Source organism: Phycodurus eques, chromosome 13, assembly GCF_024500275.1.
Source record: "Phycodurus eques isolate BA_2022a chromosome 13, UOR_Pequ_1.1, whole genome shotgun sequence".
NCBI classification, from domain to species: Eukaryota; Metazoa; Chordata; class Actinopteri; order Syngnathiformes; family Syngnathidae; genus Phycodurus; species Phycodurus eques.
Genome location: NC_084537.1, coordinates 921,555 through 935,421, shown reverse-complemented (window position 1 = coordinate 935,421; position 13,867 = coordinate 921,555). Strand labels below are relative to the sequence as shown.

The following is a 13,867-nucleotide window of genomic DNA, read 5'->3' as shown; positions in this document are numbered from 1 at the left end:
TGGTGAGAAATAAGATTCTCTGGTCTGAAGAGACCAAGATAGAAATTGTTGGCCTTAATTCTAAGTGGCATGTGTGGAGAAAACCAGGCACTGCTTATCACCTGTCCCAACAATGAAGCATGCTGGTGGCAGCATCATGCTGTGGGTGTGTTTTTCACCTGCAGGGACAGGGATACTGGTTGAAATCGAAGAAAAGATGAATGCGGCCAAGTACATAGATATCTTGGAAGAAAACCTTCTCCAGAGTGCTCAGAACCTCAGACTGGGCCGAAGGTTCACCTTCCAACAAGACAATGACCCGAAGCACACAGCTAAAATAGCAAAGGAGTGCCTTCAGAACAACTCCGTGACTGTTTTTGAATGGCCCAGCATCTCTGGAAAGACCTGAAAATGGCTGTCCACCAACATTCACCTTTCAACTTGACAGAACCGGAGAGGATCTGCACGGCGGAATGGCAGATGATACCCAAATCCACGTGTGAAAAGCTTGTTGCATCATTCCCAAAAAGACTCATGGCTGTATTAGCTCAAAAGGGTCCTTCTACTAAATACTGAGCAAAGGGTCTGAATACTTATGGCTGTGTGATATTTCAGTTTTTCCTTTTTTAATAAATCTGCAAAGATTTCAACAGTTCCGTTTTCTTCTGTCAATATGGGGTGCTGTGTGTACATTAATGTGAAAAAAAAGAACTTAAATGATTTTAGCAAATGGATGCAATATAAAAAAAAGAGTGAACATTTTAAGGGGGTCCGAATACTTTTCGTACCCACTGTATGTATGATGCATTTATACAATGCATGATTTTGCTTCTACCCATATGATCAAAACATGAAGCATTATCTGTATTTTGTTAGTTTTTATGTGTTAAATGGAATCAGATATGGTAGCTATTAGTTTATTCCGGGTGCAAGGCAGATCAGCATGTTAACAAGGTGCTGCATCTTTCACATTCACTTTGATCTGCCCATCCATCCATCCATCCATCCATCCATCCATCCATCTTCTCCCACTTATCGGGGGTCAGGTCACTGGGGCAACAGCTTAAGCAGGGAAGCCCAGACTTCCCTCTCCCTAGCCATTTCATCCAGCTCTTCCGGGGGGATCCCGAGGCGTTTTCAGGCCAACTGGGAGACAAAGTCTCTCCAGCATGTCCTGGGTCGTCCCTGGGGCCTCCTCCCAGCGGGATGTGCCCGGAAAACCTCACCAGGGAGATGTCCATGGGCATCCTAACAAGATGCCTGAGTCACCTGATCTGTCTCCTCTCGATGCAGAGGAGGAGCAGCTCGATTCTGAGCCTCTCCCGGATGACCGAGCTTCTCACCACATCTCTAATCTTTTGGTCACAGCCCACAGCTCATTTCCATAAGTGAGGGTAGGAACGTAGATCAACCAGTAAATCACCACAATAGAACGATACATAGTCCGCATGACTGCAAACGCTACACCGATCCGCTTGTCGATCTCCAGTTCCATTCTTCCTTCTCTCGTGAATTAGACCCCAACATACTTAAACTCCTCCACTTGGGGCAAGATCTCATTCCTGACCTGGAGAGGGCATTCCACCCTTTTCTGACTGTGTAACATGGTCTCAAATTTGGAGGTGCTGATTCTCATCGCAACCACTTTACACTCTGCTATGAACCGCTCCAGTGGGAGTTGAAGATCATGGCTTGATGAAGCCAACAGAACCACATCATCTCTCTCTATATATATATATATATATATATATTCTATATATATATATATATATATATATATATATATATATATATATATATATATATATATATACACACACAGCCATCTGTGAGGCAGATGTGCTAACCAGTCGGCCACCACACACACGAACACGCACACACACGGTTAGCAAATCTGCCTCACAGTTCTGACGACCGGGGTTCAAATCCCGGCCCCGCCTGTGTGCAGTTTGCATGTTCTCCCCGTGCCTGCATGGTTTTCTCTGGGTGCTGCGGTTTCCTACCCTGTCCCAAAAACATGCGTGGTAGGTTGATTGAAGGCTAAATTGCCCGTAGTTGTGAATGTGAGTGCGAATGTTTGTTTGTTTCTATGTGCCATGCGATTGGCTGGCAACCAGTTCAGGGTGTACCCCCCCCCCCCTCGCCTGAAGATAGCTGGGATGGGCTCCAGCACGCCCGTGAATCGCGTGAGGAGAAGCGGTACAGAAAAAGGATGGATGGATGTGTGTGAATGTGTGTGTGTCCATATTTGTGTATCTGTATATTGCGTAATCATGCTAAATGTATCTGTCCGACTTCACCGGTTGCATGTTATGTAAAAGATGCATAATAAAAGCAAAGCACAGTACTGGAAATAAAATAAAGCAATATATCAATGGTTTGACTGACCAATCGCCTCGTCAGGTGCCCAGTAGCCAGACGTGTCACAGATGCGAGATGAGGCCGCCTCATAGGCATACTGGTGGAAAACACCATCTTTCTCACATTCCCCACAGTTGACAGCAGACAAGTTGGAGGAGGAGCTAGAAGAAGAGAAAAACATATGAAGGCTTGTGTTGCTTTGCCACTTTTACTACAACAGCAATGCTTGCTATGTTGATACATACAGTGGTATCACAGAATTCAAACAGAAAATTGGAACTTGGCATAGATTTCAAGAAAGGTTTGGCCAAGCTTTGAGGTCAAATTGTTGGCACGCATGATGTCATTTGAGGTTTAATTCGCAAACAAACCTTGCAAGACCTCAGCGAGCCAAGAGTTGAGTAACAACAAGGAGTAGAGAGTGAGAGGGGGAGGGTGCAGAGATGGTATCATCCCGGTAGTGGGATAGCTGCTAGCTGTCGCCGCTAGTGTGATGCACTAACTGGCTCGCTGCTTTTTGTGTTTTCACTTGTTACTAAAGGTAGCCGCTTTTATTGATTTACATTTTTTTTTTAAATAACATACACTCACATACAGCTACAAAAGTATGTGAATCCTTCGGAACTGCCTGGATTTCTGCACAAATCGGATAGAAACCTGATCTGATCAGTCACAACAAAAGATAAACACAGTTGTTGTTTTTTTAAATTAATACCATACAAGCAATAATACAGTATGTTTCCATGTTTTTACTGAACACAACATGTAAATGTCAAAAAGATTCTTGGCTTTAATCACTGGTTGACCCTCTTTTGGCGGCAGTAACCTTAACCAAGCATTTCCTGTCATTGCAGATCAGACCTGCACAATGTTCAAGAGGAATTTTGGACCGTTCCTTTTTCGAAAACTGTTTCAGTTCAGCAATTCTCCTGAGGTGTTTGGTGTTAATCACTCTCTTGAGGTCATGCCACAGCATCTCAGTCGGGCTGATGTTACGACTCTGACTGAGCCATTCCAGAGGGCACATTTTCTTCTGTTGAAGCCTTTCAGGTGTCCATTGGGTCGTCCTGTCGCACCACCCATCTTCTGTTGAACTTCAACTGGCAGACAGATAGTCTTGAGTTCCCCTGCAAAATGTCTTGATAGACTTGGACATTCATTTATCTGTCAATGCTAGCAATGCGTCCAGGCGTTTTTTGGACAGCAGGGGGTTCCTCCATGTTGTTCTCCAATGGCATGCATTCTTGTTGATTGTTTTGCTAGCATGTTGTTAGCATGTACCAGAGATTTCTAGGATTTTTCTTCACCTCAATGAGCATTTTGCACTGTGCTCATGCAATCATCTATACAGGACAGCCACTCCTAGGGAGAGCAGCAAAAGTCAGGAACTTTCTCTTTTTAAAACGTTCTTTCTCACCATGCACTAATAAACAACAAGGATTTTAAAAATTTGTTTGTGAGTCTTTTCAGCTTCATTCCTGCAAGTTAACAATTCTTGATTGTTAGCAGAGCTTTTTTGTGCAAGGCACGGATCACATCAAAAAAATGCTTCTTGAGAAATGAAAACTTCAAACTAGCACGTGTGTTTTTATAGGGCAGCTTTAAATGACATCTCCAATCTTCGTGTGTCCAATAAAATTATGAAAACATATAATTGTTTACATTGTATTAATTTAAGCAAACTGTGTTTGTCTCTTGTCATGACTTAGATGAAGATCAGATCACATTTTATGACGAATTTATGCAGAAATCCAGGTAATTCTAAAGGGTTCACATACTTTGTCTTGCACCTGTATATAGTAGTATGGTATTGTAGCATTTACAGTATATCTTCTTCTTTTCCTTTCGGCTTGTCCGGTTAGGGGTCGCCACAGCGCGTCATCCTTTTCCATGTAAGCCTATCTCCTGCATCCTTCTCTCGAACACCAACTGCCATCATGTCTTCCCACACGACATCCATCGACCTTCTCTTTGGTCTTCCTCTCGCTCTCTTGCCTGGCAGCTCCATCCTCATCATCCTTCTACCAATATACTCACTATTTCTCCTCTGGATGTGTCCAAACCATTGAAGTCTGCTCTCTCTAACTTTGTCTCCGAAACATCGAACCTTGGCTGTCCCTCTGATGAGCTCATTTCTAATCCTATCCAACCTGGTCACTCCAAGAGCGAACCTCAACATCTTCATTTCCGCCACCTCCAGCTCTGCTTCCTGTTGTCTCTTCAGTGCCACTGTCTCTAATCCATACATCATGGCTGGCCTCACCACTGTTTTATAAACTTTGCCCTTCATCCGAGCAGAGACTCTTCTGTCACATAACACACCTGACACCTTCCTCCACCCGTTCCAACCTGCTTGGACCCGTTTCTTCACTTCGTGACCACACTAGTATTTAAAGTCCTCCACCCTTGCTATCGCTTCTCCCTGTAGCCTCATTCTTCCCCCACCACCCCTCTCATTCATGCACATATATTCTGTTTTACTTCGGCTAATCTTCATTCCTCTTCTTTCCAGTGCATGCCTCCATCTTTCTAACTGTTCCTCCAGCTGCTCCCTTCTTTCACTGCAGATCACAGTGTCATCTGCAAACATCACGGTCCACGGGGATTCCAGTCTGACCTCATCTGTCAGCCTATCCATCACCACTGCAAAAAGGAAGGGGCTCAGGGCTGATCCCTGATGCAGTCCCACGTCCACCTTAAATTCTTCTGTCACACCTCTACAGAACACCTCACCGCTGTTCTGCTGCCCTCGTACATGTCCTGTATTATTCTAACATACTTCTCTGCCACTCCAGACTTCCGCATGCAGTACCACAGTTCCTCTCTGGGTACTCTGTCATAGGCTTTCTCGAGATCTACAAAGACACAATGTAGCTCATTCTGACCTTCTCTGTACTTTTCCATCAACATCCTCAAGGCAAATAATGCATCTGTGGTCCTCTTTCTAGGCATGAAACCATACTGTTGCTCGCAAATACTCACTTCTGTCCTGAGTCTAGCCTCCACTACTCTTTCCCATAACTTCATTGTGTGGCTCATCCACTTTATTCCTCGATAGTTGCCACAGCTCTGCACATCACCTTTGTTCTTAAAAATGGGCACCAGTACACTTTTCCTCCATTCCTCAGGCATCTTCTCACGCACTAGAATTCTGTTGAACAAGCTGGTCAAAAACTCCACAGCCACCTCTCCTAGATGCTTCCATAACTCTACAGGAATGTCATCAGGACCAACTGCCTTTCCATTTTTCATTCTCTTTAATGCCTTTCTAACTTCCCCCTTACTAATCATTGCCACTTCCTGGCCACTTCCTGGTCCACCACACTTGCCTCTTCTACTTTCCCTTCTCTATCATTTTCCTCATTCATCAACTCCTCGAAGTATTCTTTCCATCGAGCTAGCACCAGTCAACATATTTCCATCTCGATAATCACCCTTAATCACCCTAACCTCCTGCACATCCTTCCCATCTCTATCCCTCTGTCTGGCCAGCCTATATAGATCCTTTTCTCCTTCTTTAGTGTCCAACCTGCCATACATGTCATCATATGCCTCTTGTTTGGCCTTTGCCATCTCTACCTTTGCCCTGTGTCGCATCTCAATGTATTCCTTTCGCCTCTCCTCGGTCCTCTCAGTGTCCCACTTCTTCTTAGCTAACCTTTTTCCTTGTATGATTTCCTGTACTGTGAGGTTCCACCACCAAGTCTCCTTCTCTCCTTTCCTGCCAGAAGATACACCAAGTACTCTCCTGCCTGCTTCTCTGATCACCTTGGCTGCAGTGGTCCAGTCTTCTGGAAGCTCCTCCCGTCCGCCGAGAGCCTGTATCACCTCTTCCCGAAAAGCTGCACAACACTCGTCCTGTCTCAGCTTCCACCACATGGTTCTCTTCTCTGCCTTTGTCTTCCTAATTTTCCATCCTATACTGTCTAGCCACACTCTCCCCTACCACTACCTTACAGTTGGTAACCTCCTTCAGATGACATCGTCTGCACAAGATGTAATCCACCTGTGTGCTTCTACCTCCGCTCTTGTAGGTCACCCTATGTTCGTGCCTCTTCTGGAAAAAAGTGTTCACTACAGCCATTTGCATCCTTGTTGCAAAGTCTACCACCATCTCTCCCTCCAAGTTCCTTTCCTGGATGCCGTACTTACCCATCAGTTCTTCATCACCCCTATTACCTTCACAAAATTTCCATTACAATCTGCACCAATTACGACTCTCTTTCTGTCTGGGATGCTCAGAACTACATCATCTTGCTCCTTCCAGAATTTCTCTTTCACCTCTAGGTCACATCCTACCTGTGGGGCATAGCCACTAATCACATTCCACATAACACCCTCAATTTCAAATTTCAGCCTAATCACTCGATCTGATACTCTTTTCACCTCCAAGACATTCTTAGCCAACTCTTCTTTTAAAATAACCCCCGACTCCATTTCTCTTCCCATCTACACCATGGTAAAATCATTTAAAACCTGTCCCTAAACTTCTAGCCTTACTGCCTTTCCACCTGGTCTCCTGGACACACAATTTATCAACCTTTCTCCTAATCATCATGTCAACCAACTCCCGAGATTTTCCTGTCATCGTCCCAACATTCAAAGTCCCCACATTCAGTTCTAGGCTCTGTGTTTTCCTCTTCTCTTTTCTGCCGAAGAACCCGCTTTCCACCTCCTCTTCTTCTTTGACTTCGACCCACAGTAGCTGAATTTCCAACGGCGCCCCGCAGGTTGACGGCGCCGGTGGCGGACGTTGTTAACCCGGGCCACGACCGATCCGGTATGGAATTCTTTGGATGAACGCTCATATTGGTTTGGCAAGGTTTTAAGCCGGATGCCCTTCCTGACGCAACCCTCTGCATTTATCCGGGCTTGGGACCGGCCTACAGTTTGCACTGACATAAGCCCCCCATAGGGCTGCATTTGTAGCATTTACAGTATATAGTTGGGATAATATACTCTAGTATGCGAGTGTTGCTGTTTTACCAGTTTTAATATTACATTCGTTAACTTCTTATTACACTTCAATGGCAGTTGAAAATGTTGCTTGTAAAGGTACTAACCTTATTTTGCTTTATTCTGTTTTATTTACATTTTATACAACATTCCAACTTCATTGGAATTGGGGTTTGTATGATAATAATAGTTTGGTGGAGTAATTCAAATTAAATGATGATTTATGGAAATTTTGCCATGCCATTTTGGAATTTAAAAAAATAAAACATATTCATTAGCCATTTGTCACCATTGAATGGTTTATTATCTTAGCACTTTGTCAGCCCATAATGTCAGTGTGATGATATACCCGCATCAATAATATGTTTGTGTTCAAGTTGCCATAAAAAATTGCAGGTTGAATCATGGATTAGGTTCAATGGACATTTTAACACAAACAAAACAAACAAAAAATTGTACAGGAGACAGTTATTGGTACCTTTGATAGAGTGGCCCCGTTAATGGCGCTAGCCAATAAATAGAGACAGAATCTGGACTCTGGTCAGTCACCATTGCTGGCACTGGGATGGTACCAGGTAAACGTTCCATCAACCAGTTCTGATAGACCAAGTCAAGATAACAGTGCATCCTGGCTACTTGGTTGGGAGTAAAATGATTGGTGCAGTTGTCATCTATGAAAGGGAAAACAATTCAGACAATTGAGCAAGGGATAATTGTGGATTCAAATTCCAACCCTCATCAACTTCATCCTATAGCAAACATTTGGTAAACATTTGGCGGCAGGTGGTAAGTGAGATCAGGTTCATTTTTGTTTATCCCTCTTATTTTTACAAATTCACTCACCTGTGTAACTCATGTAATTGTTATAAGGGGTGTCCTGATACATGGTGACGCCACATGTATCATTAACAGCTCCAGGATCACGGCAGGCTTTGGATTTGGGCGTTGGTGCGGTGTCGGCACACAGATCTCCTGTTTCCATGGATGGGGTGGTTTCCTGCATACACACAGGGCAGAACAAACAAACACAAGTCAATGTCTGGGTACGTCTACGTTGCACAGATGACAAGCCACTTTCTTTCATTTCATTTTTTATTGAGCAAAGTTTCCATATGAAGTAACTCTATAAAAAGAAAACACAGAACTATTTAATGTACTGTACATCACGTCTCATTAAAAGCGGACAGCGGTTTTACCTGACACGGGTCATCGCAGGAGTCTCGTTCGCTCACCCCCTTGAAGACATGGTACAGTCCAAATATGTGGCCCATTTCATGGATCATCGTATTGTGGATGTCCGCTTGTGCCGAAGTAGGATGGGTTTAGCACCATTCCACCTGAGCAACAGAGCTAAATATTCTCAGTAATCTTTAAAGTATTACAGTTTTACGAGCTAGTAATACGCTGACGGTAGACAAATCAGTGTCTGTTTGACTATATTCTAAAATCCCCTTATCTCTATCACGGGGATAAACAGCATATCTCTTTCATTCGGACTAAACTGAAGAATTGGCTTCAATTGGCAAAGGTCTGAGACGCTCCATCACATGTCATCACATTAGTAATGAAGAGGAAACTCAGAATAATAATTGGCTGCAGTGGTCCAGTCTTCTGTAATAATAGCTATCATAATTCAATACAATATGTTTCAGATTTACGATTTTACCCCCCGCAGTATTGGAACAAAATGATTTCATTTTTGCTCTAGACTGAATACATTTGGGTTTGACATCAAAATATTGTCTGACTACAAAATAAGAGACCAACATTCCAGCATGGTCTTGTCACTGACTTTTCAGCACATTGCAGGAAGTCCTTTGTATTTTTCTTGCTAATGAGAGGTTCGGATCTGCTGGAGCAGCTTCAGTACTTTCGTTCATGAAATCATCTTCTGGAAACAGCTGATTGTGATACCATCACTACTGCCCTTTGGGGATTATAATTGCCGTCATGAAGATTTGCTTTGGGGTCTTTCTTTACAGCTCGAGTCAGCCGCTGCTGTTTTCCTTTCTTTTCCACCCATTGGACCCCTGCTACCTTCTTCACACATTAGCGGTTTCTTTCTTCTTTAGGACAGCCCCAATGTTGGTACTCATGGCTATGGCCAATCCTTCTGCCCTGGCTCTAATTGAGTTTCCATCTTCTCTGAGCTTCGCAATTGCTTTTTTTTTAATTTATTTATTTTTTTTAAACTTATTAACAGCCCTCTGGTTTTAACGTTTCACGAACCAATATAAAGGTAAAACCCAAAATCTGAAATGAGAGTATGCTATCTTCTGAATTGTCTATTTGGTCCAGATGAAACCATCTGGAATTGAAGGTTAAAATGTTTCTCTATTGTCTCATATTCATGTTTGATGTTAAACCCAAATGTCTACAGCAAAAAAAAATGAAATCATTGACTTCATTGCCCCAATATAGTCTAGGTTAAAAATAAACAGCAATATGTAATATATACTATAGATTTACTATATGTGTGTGTCAAGTTATGTCCATATTCAGGCCCATTACCTAAAGTTCCAAAAGAAAAAGAAAACTCATTTAAATGACTTGCCCATGTCTGATCAGCCTTTTGTATGAAAATGTCATGACAACATTGTAATTAGGGAGTTCTTGCTAATCCATACATTAGCCCATTAAGTCAAGCTGTGCAGCTCCAAGGAAACCCTGGAGGAGAAGTTGAGTTCTTCTAAATAATTTGGTCCAGCAGATGTCTGCTTCTGCCTCAAAGAATAGAAGTGAATTCATCATTTCAATGAAATCACGCGTGACCGTTGTGGAATAAAATGTTCAAGACAGTCATTGTGCTCACTGTTTCTACACAGCAGTCGGAATTCAGCCACTCAACAATCACAGATCTATCTATTTTCCATCCTTCATTGTCAATCTGTGTCCGAGAAATTCGATAATTCTGTAAAATGGATGGCGGTGGATCATGAACAATTCATTCCCACTTCACTTACGAAAGTTTGTCATGTATTTATTACCTTTCAAGGGGGCGGGGGGGGGGCAATTCATTGTTCCGTGGCAAAGAGTCGACAAAGTTTTTTTTATGTTGATGCAACGTTGTGGCACAAAAAAGAAAAGAGGAAAGGTAATAAAACAATTGAGAACAGCTGTATAGTGGGAATCTGTTGCAACTGTACCAAGCCCACACTGACGTTTTCTATGTTTTGTTGTTGGGTTACTTTGCCTTTTCCAGTGGAAAGTGGTCTCATGATTGGGAGAGGAAAGTGGCAATGTGCCAGGAAATCTCTGCCATCTTGTTCTCTCCATCTCATTTGGACAATAACAAAGGATATAGAAGATGCCAAATGCCGAAACTGAAGGGCTAAATAAGAGCAAGAACCAGACACATTTTACAATATCACCATTTCAACCTTATCAAAGAATGTATACCTTTCCAAACTATTTTCTGTAAATCAAAATGTTTCTTCTTAAATCAAACAGAGAGGTGAGATCATTACAGCCACCAGGGAATGAATGGCTTTGGAAGTATGTCTATGTTTGTGTGGTATAGTTAGTTCTTTTCTTCGTTATGAATTACCTTGATGTGTAAGCGCTTCCTTTGCCCATGGCCAGGTCGCAGCTCCTGCCAGCGCTTCTCGTACAGAATTGCTGGCAAAGAAAACATTAAGGGTATCTTTGCCACTCAGGTGAAGCTCCTCTTTAAGTTCTTTAACACTCATATATGCCCTGTAGAAGTGGAATAAGGTTAAGGGGAAAAAAAATATTCTTCCATTGGAATCAATCACACAAATGAGAAGAGAAGCAGAGAATGCAAAATGTATCAACTGACAATTCTGTGCGTGGATGATAGATTTGTGGAATCGATCTTCCTGCCGGTGTTCGAGGAGTACGAAAAACTCATCGGATCTGTACGATTCACGGAAATGGTTGTTTGTTTATATGTTGGCTGGCGGCCAGTTCAGGGTGTTCCGTAACTCTCGCCCAAAGATAGCTGGGATTAGTGAGGATAAGCAGTACGGAAAGTGGACCGATGGATATTAAAACCAGTTAGACTTGGTCGAATGGGCCCAGTGTTGTATTTATTTATTTATTTATTTACCATATCAGCAGGAGTGTCATATTCATTTTTGTAGGATGCTATCTCGTAGTTATGGTTTCCCTGATGACTGTGAAAACCACTTATTGCAAATGTATAATCACCTCATCATATCATTAAATCAACAAGTTCACCTGTATTTAATTGTTGTTATGACTATTTTACTGTGCTAACAACAAATTCATTTGACATCAACAGTCAACTATTCAACTACTGTCCACATACAAACAAACAACCATCGGCGCTCACATTCACACCTACGGGCAATTTAGAGTCTTCAATTAACCTAGCATGTGGTTTTTTTTTTGGGATGCGGGAGGAAACCAGAGTTCCCGGAGAAAAGCCACGCAGGCACGGGGAGAACATGCAAACTCCGCACAGGCGGGGCCGGGGATTGAACCCCGCTCCTCAGAACTGCGAGGCCGATTCTCTAACCAGTTGTCCACCGTGCCGCCCAAATAATCATTCACTTGGAATTGTTTTCAAGTGAATGATTATTTGGCAAAAACGACTGAGAAAGTTGAGGAATGCTCATGAAACACCATCGATCCCTCAGGCGGCACCGGCACCAGCATTTACGCTGGACACATTCTTATTCCTGATTCATCTGTAGACTTCTTCCTTGTGAAGTAGCGGCAACTCGACTGCTTGGCAGAGACAGTGCTCCACCCGATCGCTTAGTCAGCGCTGCTTGGCTTTCTTTGCAATATGTGCCTTATACTGAATTCATAAATACTGTATGTACTGCACCGCATACATTGCACTGTACATTTGGCTGCCTTTCATACAGACAGCGCAGGTTTGATTCCTGGCCAGTGCACTTAAAAAACAAATGAGTGGGTTGCATCAGGAAGGGCATCAGGCACAAAACACACACATGCCAAACAAACCGTGCGAGCGACTGCCAGGTTGCCTTATTTTCTGAATTGAACTCTTTATTTACATGACAAACAATAAACTATATATATGAGATTTTCAACTCACCTGTCAGGTGACTCTGGATCGAAACACGTCTTGAGAACATCTGTCACTTCTGGGTCGCAGCAGTCTCCATCATCATAGTCGTAGTGTATACTGTTACATTCCATGTTACAAACTCCATCCTGTCTCTTCCAGGTGTAGCAGGGCCCAAGCCTGAGGCAGTCCCCTCCATCATGGCCTGTCTTTGGGTGGTCACACTCGGGATCACAATGGCGGTTCCCAATTTTCCCAATTCGACAGTTGCTAAGAATAAAACGCTGCCGGAGGCTCGTGTTTCTGACCGTGTATACGGTCAACTCTAGGGTGATATTGTAAGGGCGAAAGGCATCACTCAGAGCCTGGTGTTGGTGGCGAATCTGGCCTTGAGACACAGTGGGGTTTCCGCTATCGTCATTGGAAAGGTTGACAATCCTGTAGCGGACTCGTTTGGGTGAACGGAGCGGCCAGTAATTGTTGTAGCCAGAAATTACGTCAGTGTTGTCACAGGGTGTAAGACCACAGGGTGGTGGCAAGAAGGAGGAGACCAGTTCTAAATCAGGGACAGGAGTGGAGATGACAGCTGGATGAAATCCCATTTTGTAAGGAGCCCATATCTGTTCCACCTTAAAACAGGAAGTCAACATTTGAATTGATATTGCGAGTGCAGCAGACGAGCGAGTATAGCGCGGTTATCAAACGAGACGCAGGCAACGTCGACACGTACGCAGATATTTGGAAAACTCACAAAGACAAGCGCTGCTGGTAAACAATCTACATCAAGCAACAGAGCTGTCAGAAGTCGCAGTTGACGCTGCCTTATCGGGCTTCCGATAGGCCGAAATGCTCTCGATTTTGTTGCCAGATTTGTGCAACATGTGCACATGTTGTACGTTGAAGCCTTCCGTGTACGTGTTGACATGGCCTGAGAGTTGAGTCGATTGAAGAGACAAAATCCAAGTTAGCTACATTTTTAAAGTCAGCCCACGTAGCCAGAAGGGGCTCCGTCTTCTGTTGCGCTCGCATCTGCAGGTCCTCATGGGAGAGGGCGTGGTCCCACAAGATGACACCTCCTATATGGCCTCGAAAGCCCTGTCCCTGCGCTTTTTGGTTACTGCCCAGGATGAAAGTTCTACAGGTCTTCATGAAGGGGCTGTAGAGATTTCCCGACTGGAGATTGCTTTCTCCCACCTGAGAGGGAAATTGGAGCCAACGAGACAGGAAAGAAACAATTGAATTTTGAATTCATCAATTCCAAAATAAATGTTGTGATTTGACAAAAATATATACCAAAGTGAAGGTGTGTGCCGTGGTACTTACTCGTTCACCAAATTACATATTTTTTTCATCTGTGAAATATTTGAATGGAACCTCTGTATGTGACCAATATTTGAATAATAATTCGTTTTGAAACTTAGTCATGCCATCCGTTATGTGATTTTGAATGGTTTTTCTTAGTTTTTTGGGCCTTTTAGTTTCTTTTTGGCGCTACTTAATCTCAAAGAGGGAACAACCTCAACAAAGGGCAGTGTTTAAGAGAGACAAATG

General features: G+C 43.2%; 1 protein-coding gene across 1 annotated transcript in view; it reads right to left on the bottom strand.

Moving 5' to 3' along the window:
• The window catches only part of pappa2 (pappalysin 2), a 64,239-nt gene that overhangs the window by 44,254 nt on the left and 6,118 nt on the right, over positions 1-13,867 (bottom strand). The window contains 8 exon segments of the mRNA XM_061694504.1: positions 2,368-2,501; positions 7,775-7,967; positions 8,140-8,293; positions 8,493-8,588; positions 8,590-8,633; positions 10,844-10,992; positions 12,347-12,945; positions 13,289-13,510. Of these exon segments, the coding sequence (XP_061550488.1) occupies positions 2,368-2,501; positions 7,775-7,967; positions 8,140-8,293; positions 8,493-8,588; positions 8,590-8,633; positions 10,844-10,992; positions 12,347-12,945; positions 13,289-13,510 (1,591 nt within the window).